The 10797-nt window shown below is 53.1% G+C and overlaps 1 protein-coding gene across 1 annotated transcript; it reads left to right on the forward strand.

Moving 5' to 3' along the window:
* Positions 1-5932: 5932 nt before the first annotated feature.
* On the forward strand, positions 5933-7750 carry LOC306954930 (guanylate-binding protein 1-like; the record flags this gene model as incomplete). Its single annotated transcript, XM_079546137.1, has 7 exons — positions 5933-6107; positions 6191-6318; positions 6394-6503; positions 6591-6775; positions 6846-7088; positions 7172-7452; positions 7523-7750. 7 exons carry the CDS (start codon positions 5933-5935, stop codon positions 7748-7750), a joined length of 1350 nt encoding a protein of 449 aa, XP_079402263.1.
* Positions 7751-10797: the final 3047 nt, after the last annotated feature.

Here is a 10797-nt window from a genome sequence, read left to right on the forward strand (position 1 = left end):
TTTCACTAACTGAAACATGAATTCCCAGGAGCTTCTACATGACTGGGAATTAGGGAAAGCAGCTCTTTGCCAAATCCAAGTGATGTTCCAGATCCAACAGACTCAAGCCCATAGCTTTGCAAGCAACTGCTTTTGCAAGCATCTAATCCCAACCCGACTCCTAATTCATCCAAGGTACTGAAGGAGGGGGAGAGAAGAGGGTATGTGCACCCCAGGTCTCTGGTCAAACACTGGGTTACTCTGTGGTCCATCTCTCAGCAGTATTTGTAAGATGAAGGTCCCTTCTGGTGTATGTAGTAGGTTATGGCACATTACAACACCGATAACTTTCAGATGCTGGTTTCAGAGTGCCGTTAGGTTGCTTCATAATTGCTACACCAAGGTATGGACCAAGTCCTGCTTTTCCTGTTTCAACTGTAAATGCAAAAGATGGTTACAGGGCATTATAGCAAACTGAGAGAAGTTTTGGCAAGCCAGCCAAGTCCCGTTTTCAGTTGTGTTTGTGTAGCTCAGAAGCACTGAGACCTTTCAGTGCAAAGAGGGCCACGTTGCATCCTGCAGCCTCCGGATGGAAGATAATTTCCTTTCCAGATTTGCCAGAAATATCCCTGAGTTCACATTTCCAGGGAATTCTACAAGTTCAGCCTGCTCCAAAAGTCTGTGTCTTATTCGTGGCCTGTGAAGCACAGCGTGGGTGAGGAGACCTCAGTTCATCAGCTTTCTTGTCTTTTCCCACTCCATTCTGCAAGCAGTGCCAAGAGCAAGCTGTGTTTGCAAAGGGGACACAGTTAGGTCAGGGAAGGAGCAGTAGTTTTAATAATTAAACACAGTCTTCCTCAGTGTTTCTGATGAAAAGAAGAGGAAGAAGAGGAGCTCAGCAATGCCTCACAGAGCTGCTGGTCTGCTGGAGGGGCACAGGGAAACGTAGGCAGTGTTGCCCTACGTGGTGAAATCCTCAGAAAGCATCTCACGGAGGTGAGATTTGAAGGTGCCTATTTGCCTCCTGTGATAGGAAAGCAAAGCAAGCCTTGGGGACTGTGTGCTACACACCCCAGAGCAGACAAATGCCACCCCAAGTGTGTGCATGCAGCAAATGCTGCACAGTGTTCAGTGGCTTGAAAAGAAACTGCTAGAAACCACTGCTGAATCCTGCCCATACACCCCGAGGAGCCTTGTGCAAACACAACTGTTGCATTTGTTAAAGGCACGACTGCCACAGATGCCTGATTTCTCCTGCAAAACTTCTGCCACAATCCAGGGCTGTGAACACCAACTGCACAGCGGAAGTGTTTAAGGCTGCTTCAGATTGGAGGATTGTATTCCCAAAGAGTTTTTAAAAGCTGTCAGTGCTGCAGGGTGTCCCAGCAGATGGGCTGCATGATCTGCTCTATTCACTTCAGTCTGAAGGACCTGGGGTGAATTCAAGGCAAGGAAAGTCAAGTTTATAAATAGCCCATTTCAGGAAAAGGCACTTTCCGTTCTTGTGTCAGTACATGGCAAAGAATAAAGAACATTCAGAGCTGAAAAAGCCCTTCTCAATTTTTCAGCATGTTAACCTCTGCATCTGCTTCAGTGCGCTCAGCTCCCAGGGCCCGGAAGGGTGGCAGGCAGGGGACACAGCTTTCTATCCTGTAGCTTGACATGGCCAGCAGGCAGAGAGGAGGCTCCTTGCACACGACACTCCTTGCAGCACGATGCTCCTTGCAGCACGATGCTCCTTGCAGCACAATGCTCCTTGCAGCATGATGCTCCTTGCAGCACGATGCTCCTTGATGCACAACCCTCCTTTGCAGCATGGTGCTCCATCAGCTCTTTCATTTCTGCACTCCAGATCGAAGTTATGTGAGAACTCTGAAGAACTTGAGCATGCTGGAGGAGCGCTGCAGTGCAAGGCGATGGCCTTGCATTAAAAGACCTTCCTATGCTTTCACAGATCACTGGAACTCAGGCTAAAATATACAACATTGCAGGAATAAGAAAGAAAAAAAGAAAAGAGAGGTAAATCCTCTGTCATAGTGTAAGAGTGGCAACAAGACAGCTTGGAGAAAAGGGCTGGACCCTGCAGCTCCTGCTCCAAGCACAGCAGCTCGGTGCAGGAGCACCACATAGGAACTTTAAGGACCCAATGTAAACCCCACGCATCTTGCAGGCTACTCGGTTAAAGAGGCTGTTTCAGAAGACCTGTCCCTTTCTGCAGGGCAGCTCTGGCACTTGGGGTCACCCAGAAGGCCCACGGGGCGCTGCTGCCTCCCGGTGGCCCCGGCGAGCAGCACAGCCCAGTCCAGCAGCAGCGCTGGGCGAACTGGGAGGCTGGGTGAGCATCGTGGGGCACCTCCGGGCAGTTTGCTCCTGGAGCAAGGCTGGATTGATTTAGCAGTTAACGTTCATGCCTGCTGTTGATGGAAGCTCATTGTACTTAGAGAGTGAACGAGCATCCATCAGGAAGCTCGAGCCGTGCTCCCTTCCACCACGGATCATCAGTCCATGTGTGCAGTGAAATCTCATGACCCAGAGATTCCCTTTGTCATTTCCATTTTTATTGGTTCTCCCACCCCCCAAAAATAATAATAAAAAAAAACAACCCTATTTCTGGGTGCAGAAAAGCACCCAAAGAAGATGCTGGTCCTTTCAGGCAATGCAATGTGTAAATTATCAGGCCAGAAATTTACACAACAAAACGTCTCCAAGAGGCAGGCTGGTTGTCTGTTGCTCCTTCAGGGCTGGCACTGACAAATCAGAACGAAAGAGCAGCAAGAGAAAGATAACTTTTTCTCCTTGATGAGAGCATCTTGTTCATCAGAGGACAGAGGGAGTGTGGGGTTTTATAACAACAAATGCACCTCACTGAAATGGAAGCTCTTTCAGAAGAGCAGCTCACCCAGGAGAGCAGCTGTACAGCTGAATTATTGCAGTGTGGTTACAGGTCTTCAGAAGTCACACAGCCAAGATAGAAACCTGGATTCTTATTGTGACCTGGTACTGTAAGATGGTCCATCAGGAAACTCACTAAGCCTCCAGTTGGAGACATTCTTTACCAGCAGCGCTGGATGCACAGAGGTAAATCCTCCTGCCATGCATAGCCGACACAAAAGACCTTCAGTTTATACACATTTCTTGTGTGACAAGTGCTGAAATTTCTCAGTGTCTTACATATTCAGTGTCTGGTTCCAAGCAGGACCTCCTGTTTCCGTGGTACAAAGGCTCAGCAGAACTTCCTTATCTCCACAGTTCAGAGACACAGCTTTGTTATCTAAACAAACTGCAGAGCAGGGCTATCCATCGATGAACACTAGCAAGCTTAACAATGTTGTTACAACTGATAACACGTCCATAGAAAATACATATAATATAATCTTTCACAGTATTGGTTCTTTCCTTCAGACTTTGTTTTTATGTCTTGACAACAGTTTGCTTTGTTGGTGTATCTAAAAGACAACTCATCAGCACAAGTTACTGCAATCCAACACCTTCATACTTGTTCCTCTTTGATTTACTTTCTTAAACCTTTCTTAGGAATGTAATTCAGCAGATCTGGGGAGGATCATAAAATCAGAGAATGGCCTGGGTTGAAAAGGATCACAATTATCTCCAGTTCCAACCCCCTGCTGTGTGCAGGTCGCCAACCAGCAGCCCAGGCTGCCCAGAGCCACATCCAGCCTGGCCTTGAATGCCTGCAGGGATGGGGATCCACAGCCTCCTTGGGCAACCTGTTGCAGTGCCTCACTGGATGATTTTATGATGATTTTATCTTCTACTTCTCCTCGAATGCGTTCTATTTCACATCAGTCTGCGTCACGAATAGGTTCAGTGTGGGAAATGACCGAGCTGCGCTGTGTCCCATCCATGCCTGTGCTTTGTGAGGAGCCCCGTTTGCCCGCAGTCTTAACATGATGTTGATCCATTGTGGATCCCCTTCACAGCGCTCACGGTACAGCAGTGGACGCACCAACAGACACACAGACAGCCCAAATAAAGCACTGGCCCGCACCAAATCAAAACTGAACAGCTTCACCAAAGTGCTGAAAGCCCCGAATTGCCCCCAGAATATCTCCCAAACCACCCCGTACCCGCGGGGCTGTGAGCACGCCAGAAGTGGCTGCGATGCTGCCTCCCCGCAGCCAATCACAGCACGTGTTCCACCTACTGACAGCCTGGAAAACCAATAGCCGCCAAGCTTTCACTTTTAGCTTGCGGAGTGGCCAATGGGGAAAGGCAAACAGCAGCGAACCCGGCGTGAGGAGCGCTCCCATAGGGCGGGACCAGGCGGGAATCGAAACAGAAACTGTCAGAAGCTCTGTGGCACCCATGGAGCAGCCGCTGCTGTTGGCGGCTGCGGACAGGCCGGGGGGGAGCATACGGCTCTTCCCCCGGGGTCTGGAGGCTCTGCGGGCCCTGCCCGCTCCCCTGCACGTGGTGGCGGCGCTGGGGCCGCCCGACGGGGGCTCCGTGTTCCTCATGGAGCAGCTGTCGGGATCGGGCTGCGGTAAGGGAGTGGAAGCCGGGAGGAGGGGAGAGGGGACCCTAAAGGGGGTCGGCGGAGATCTGACCCCGCCCTCTCCGCCCCATCCCCTCCGCTGCCCTACAGGCTTCCCCGGCAGCCCTGGGCTGTGGATGTGGAGATGCCCGCACCCCGAGTGGCCCGACCGTGAACTGCTGCTGCTGCACGCCGGAGGATTCTTCGGGGGCGAGGAACCGGAGGTAACGAGCGGGGTCCGGGGTGGGGCGGCCCCACTGAGCGACCCCCAATTCCCGCCCCTAATTCCTCCCCCCTCGCAGGATGGCGCCGGGCTGCGGCTCTTCATGCTGCAGCTGCTGCTGGGCAGCGTGCTGGTTTACGGCAGTGGTGACGGCAATGGTGACGCACAGGAACAGCTCGAGCTCCTCACGTATCCTGTGTTCAGGGTGTGGTCCTTTTCCCCCTTTAGGTCTTTCTTGTTTGTTTTCCTGTTTTCCTTCACTGCGCAGCTACGCCCAGAAGTTGCCACACCATCTGCGCCTGCTGGAGGAGGAGGAGGATGAAGAAGATGAAGACCATCTGCTGCGCTTCGTGCTGCCACCCTTCGTCTGGAGCCTGTGCAGCACAGCCCAGGCACCCGAGGATGAGGAGTTGTTGGGGGATGAGGACCACAAGCTGGAGCCAGCCCTGCGCAACCCCCCAGGTGCGCTGTGTCCCCAGTTGCCATGTCCCCAGCCCCCATGTCTCTGCATCCCTAGATCCTCACAGCCACCTCTTCCACTCCTGTCCCCATGTCACTCAACTGTCTCTTTGTCCCGACAGGCCCTGTGGCACGCTGTGTCCTGGCACTGTTCCCTGAGCAGAAGCTGTTCCGTGTGTCTGAAAGCAGTGCCGAGGGCCTGACCCAGCTCTGCACCCACCTGCTGGGCTGTGATCCCAAAATAGAGCCTGGAGGGACAGAAGTGGGCGGTGCCTGTGAGTGGAGGCTCTGAGGGTTTATGGGGGTGATGCTGTGGGACCCCCTCTAAGGATGCCATGTTCCCAGACCTGGCAGCGCTGGCAGAGCGAGTGGTGGATGCAATGCAAGAGGATGCAGTGCTGCGGATTGGGCGGCTCTGCCAGGAGGCCAAGGAGATGGCACAGCAGGTAGATGGGGGCACAGAGACACCATGGTGTCCCCATGTCCCCACACCACATTGTCTCCATGTTCCCATGTCCTGACACCGTGTTGTCTCTGTGTTCCTACACTGTGCTGTCCCTACACAGGAGACTGGTGACAAGTGGCCCACAGCCACCAACTTTTGGCAAGATGACACTTTCCTGAGGAACACTGACACCAGTGACACCATCCCACAACACGATGACATCCCCCAGGCCAGCACCTCCCCACGACATGATGACACCGAGGGTGACACCACTCAACAGCAGGAGGATGCGGCCTGGGTGGAAGCACCATCCCCCCACCCACTGTCCCTGATGCCAGCCCCACTTTGCCTGGTGTACAACAGTGACAGTAACAAACTGTCACTCAACCCCAGAGCACTGGCAGTGCTACGTGGTATCACTCAGCCCGTGGTGGTTGTGGCCATTGCCGGGCCCTACCGCACTGGCAAGTCTTTCTTGATGAACCAGCTGGCACAGCGGCGTACTGGTGAGCTGGTGCAGGGGAACCACATCCATGTGGGGCATGTTTGGGGGCATTTGGGGGATTTCTGATGGTTTCACTGCCCACAGGTTTCCCGTTGGGCTCCACAGTGCGGGCGGAGACCAAGGGCATCTGGATGTGGTGCCTGCCGCACCCACGCCGGCATGGTGTGGCACTGGTGCTGCTGGATACCGAGGGGCTGGGAGATCCCCACAAGGTGGGTGCCAGGGGTAAGCAGCCCCAGGCCCTCTCACAGCCTCCTGGACCCTCCTAAACCCAACTGTGTGTGCAGGGTGACAACAGCAATGATGCCTGGATCTTCTCACTGGCAGTGCTGTTGTCCAGCACCCTGGTGTACAACAGCATGGGCACTATCAACCAGCAGGCGCTGGATCAGCTGCGGTATGGGGATGAGCGGGAGGGTAGTGACAGTGTTCCCATGGTAGTGACAACGCTCACATGGTGATAACACTGACATGGGTCTTGCAGGCTGGTGACAGAGCTGACGAATCACATACGCGTGAGGGTGGAGGATGAAGATCCAGAAACTGAGTTCAGCCGCGTCTTCCCCAGCTTCGTCTGGGCCGTGCGTGACTTCACACTGCAGCTGCGGGAGGGCGAGCGTGTGCTGACTGAGGATGACTACCTGAACGATGCACTGCTCTTAAAGTCCGGTATGGCCATCACCATGTGTCACCATATGTCCCTATGGGTGGTGGCACCATGCTGATGTTGGCAATGCAGGGAATGGGCGCGTGGTGCAGGAGCACAATGAGTTGCGGCGCTGCCTGCGCGCCTTCTTCAAAAACCGCAAGCTGTTTGTGCTGGAGAGACCGACGGCTGATGCAAACCTGGCACGACTGGAGGAGATGCGGGAGGATGAACTGCAGCCACGCTTCCGGCAAAAGGCAGCTGCCTTCTGCCAGCACATCTGGGAGAAGGCGCCGGTGAAGGAGTTGCCAGGCGGGCGCCGGGTGACGGGCACCAGTGAGTGGCGGTGGCATGAGGATGGTGTGGCACACGGGGATGTGTGTGGGTGTGATGCGTCTCAGTGATGGTGTCTCCCACAGTGCTGGCTTCCCTGGTGGAGAAATATGTGGCTACCATTGTGAAAGATAAAGTGCCTTGTGTGGAGAGCGCAGTGACAGCACTGGCAAAGACCGAGAACACCGCAGCAGTGGCAGCAGCAGTGGCTGAGTACCAGAAGGGCATGGAGCAGGACCTGGTGCTGCCCACGGACTCGCGTGCCACTTTGGTGGATGTGCACCAGCGCTGGGAGCGCCGTGCTGTCACCCTCTTCCTGTCCCGTGCCTTTGCTGACAATGAGCGCACCTACCAATGTCAGCTGATGGTGAGTCACTGTCACGCCGTGGGGTTCTGGGGGCAATTTCTCTTTGATTCAGACCTGTTTTGTGGTGCAGCGAGAGCTGGAGGCGGCCAAGGAGAAGTTCTGCCGGCGCAATGAGGAGGCATCGGAGCAGCGTTGTCGGGCGGTGCTGCGGGAGCTGTGGCAAGACGTGGAGCACCGTCTGCAGTGTGAGGACTATGCAGCACCAGGCGGAGCACAGCTGTTCCAGGATGATCTGTGCCACGTCCTGGAAAAGTACCAGTGGTGGCCTGAGAAGGGTGTTAAGGTGAGTGGGGTGTGATGGAGCCTGGTGTGGCAATGCAGGCGGTGCCTCATAGTTGTACCATCAGGCGGATGCAGTGCTGGACGTGTTCCTGCAAGATCGTGAGCCGCTGGCACAGGCGCTGCATGCGGTCGATGCACGCATGATGATGATGGAGTGGCAGAAGGAGGCAGCAGCAGCCAAGGAAGCAGCAGCCAGGGAGGCAGAGACAGAGTGCCTGAAGGAGCAGCAACGCAGCCTGGAGGAGCACTGCAGGCAGCTGGAGCAGCAACTGCTGGAGGAGCAGCGCCTGCGGCTGAAGGAGCAAAACCGCCTGCTGGAGCACTACCTGAAGGTGAGCGCTGTGACAGTGTTGTGTGGTGGAACCAGCATGTTGTGGCTGTGCCGTGAATGATGGTGTTGTGGCAAATGTTGCGGCTGTACTGTGGCGTTGTGCAGCAGTACCAACAGCACTCTCTGTCCCACAGGAACATCGGGCACTGATGGAGGAGGGTTACAAGCATGATGCAGAGAAAATGCAGCTGCAGATCAAGAGGCTGAGGGAGGAGAAGAAGAGCACTGAAAACTACACATGGATCGTCTCGGCTGTGGGCCACCTGGCCAGCCTGGCTGCGTTCTTCCTGCCCGGCGTGGTCAGCAAGGCAGCGGGCATTGTAGGCAATCTGATGCAGCGCATCCTGTAGCCCAGCCACCTGTCCCTGTGACCTGGCTTCAGCTGAGATGGCGCTGAATTTTCCTTCATTGTGTTTATGATGTGTTTGGGCTTTAGGAGAAAAACAGCATTGATAACGGACTAATGTTTTAGCTGTTGCTGAGCAGTGTTATACAGAGCCAAGGACATTTCAGTTTCTCAGTTTCTCCTACTGCCCTGCCAGTGAGGAGGGCTGTGGGGGATGCAAGGAGTTGGGAGGGGACAGAACTGAGATACCTAACCTGAACTGGCCAAACAAATATTCAGTATGATGTAAGCTTGATAATTGCTAATTATTATGGCATTTTTTTTGCACAGATATTTCAGTGTTTTCTTGGAACTATATCATTTAGCACTTGATATTTATGTGTCATTCAAGTTGTTTACCATCTCCAGGAGTTGCATTGAAGTTGTCATTTTGCTGTGCTTTGTGATTTTGGCTTACAGTATGATAAAACTGCTGACTGGGAACTAATCTGGTGTTTGTGCTCAACGCTGTAGTGATCTTTGTACTTTAGGACCTGTATCTTGGATGCTATGAGTAATTACGCTTTGCTCTGTCTCCTTGTGGCACCAGGCTACAGAGGGAATAAGGGAGGACACTTTCCACCCACTGACCTTAGCTGGCCAAAGGGATATTCCGTTCCATAGGACACTGTACAGAAGGACAGCTTGAAAAAGTGAGAGGAGTTTGTCAGGTGGGCTGCTGCTGCTTGGGGACTGGCTGGAAAACAGTCAGGGCGCTGACCCTCAACCCCACGGCACTGCAGGAGGTGCTCCAGCCCCCGGTGATGGTGGCCATCAGGAGCCCTATCACAGTGGCAAATGATGAAACACCTGGCCAGCCTCAACCAGGGCTCCCTATCTGTTCTGGGAACCTTCTGGGGCATTCTGTGGATTTCTGATGGCTGGCCCCCTAAAACAGAGCTGCGGGTGCAGGGCAACAGCCACAGTGATGCCTGGATCTTCGTGCTGGCATTGCTGCTCTCCAGCACCTGGTGTACAACAGCCTGGGCATCACTGACCAGCTGGGCAGGAGCAGCTGCAGTATCCTGCAGGGACTGGAATGGAAGTGGGGGAATTGTGGTGAAACTGGGAGATTTCTGGCAAAGAGGGACTTGGGGCAAAGCTGGGGGATTTGGGATGAAACAGGATTTGGGGTGACAGGAAACTTGGGGCAAACTGCAGGATTCAAAGTAAAGCTAGGATTTGGGCAACCGAGTATTTGAAGTGAAGCTGTGGGATTTGGGCCTTGCAGGAGTTGGGATGCAACTGAGAGATCTGGGATAAAACTGAAGGATTTGGCCAATGTGAGACTTGGGGTAAAACTGTGCGGTTTGGGTAATGCAGGATTTATGGCAAAGTTGTAGGATTTAGAGCAACATGGGACTTGAGTTGAAGCTGTGGGATCTGAGGTGAAAGGGGGAATTTGAGGAAATGCTGAATTTGGGGTGAAGCTGTGGGATTTGAGCAAAATGAGATTTGGGGGATCTTATATTTAGAGGGAATGCAGACTTGGTGGGGTAATAGGGAATTTAGGGTGAAGATGTAGGATTTGGGAGATGTTGAATTTGGGGGCAGGATGCAGAACTGTGGATTTGGGGTGAAAGTGTGGGACACAGGAATCAGGGTCTAAAGGGGGGTACAAGATACAGAGTACAGCTGGGCACTGTAGGGGGGATGGGTATAAGGGGAGGATGCAGGATTTGGGGGACGCAGAATTCAGGGCTCACCCCCATGTGCTCCGTGGGGGATGCTGTGGGCTTTGTGGATCCTTGCAGGGACTGTGCATTCATGCTCTTCTTTCCAGCTTCATGTGGGCAGTATGAGACTTCACCCTAGTCCCAAATGTGGGTGTACCAATCTCACCCTGGGGTGAGGATATAATGACAAAAGGACAGCGATGGGTCATTTTTCAAGCAGGGAGAATAGGCAAAAACAGTTTGAACCAATTTCAGCTGTTTCATCACTGAGGAAGGGTCACCATGCAGGGTGCTGGAGTCATGGACACAGAAAAAGAGAACACCTGTTAAATCAGAAACCAAAGGGGGGTCCATGGGAAGGAGTAAATTCACATGTTGCAGATCTGCTAGCTTTGAATTTAGATTCTGACTGATGGGAACTGGGGGTGGCCTCCAAAGAGTCCCCAGCAGAACCTCTGGTTACAATAAAGTGGGGAAAGAGCACAAATTCAAGACAGAAACCAATCAGAAGAGACTGATTAGGTGTCCTTAAAAAATCCTGTGCCCAAATATGGACAAGGTGAGTAACGGGACACCTCTCCAAACAATCACCAAAGACTCTTGTTCAAATACAGAAGATTAAAATACGTAATTGTGTATTTGGATAATTTTATGAAAATATAATAGGTAGG

The sequence above is a fragment of the Tetrao urogallus genome (assembly GCF_951394365.1).
Source record: "Tetrao urogallus genome assembly, chromosome: 23".
Lineage (NCBI taxonomy): Eukaryota > Metazoa > Chordata > Aves > Galliformes > Phasianidae > Tetrao > Tetrao urogallus.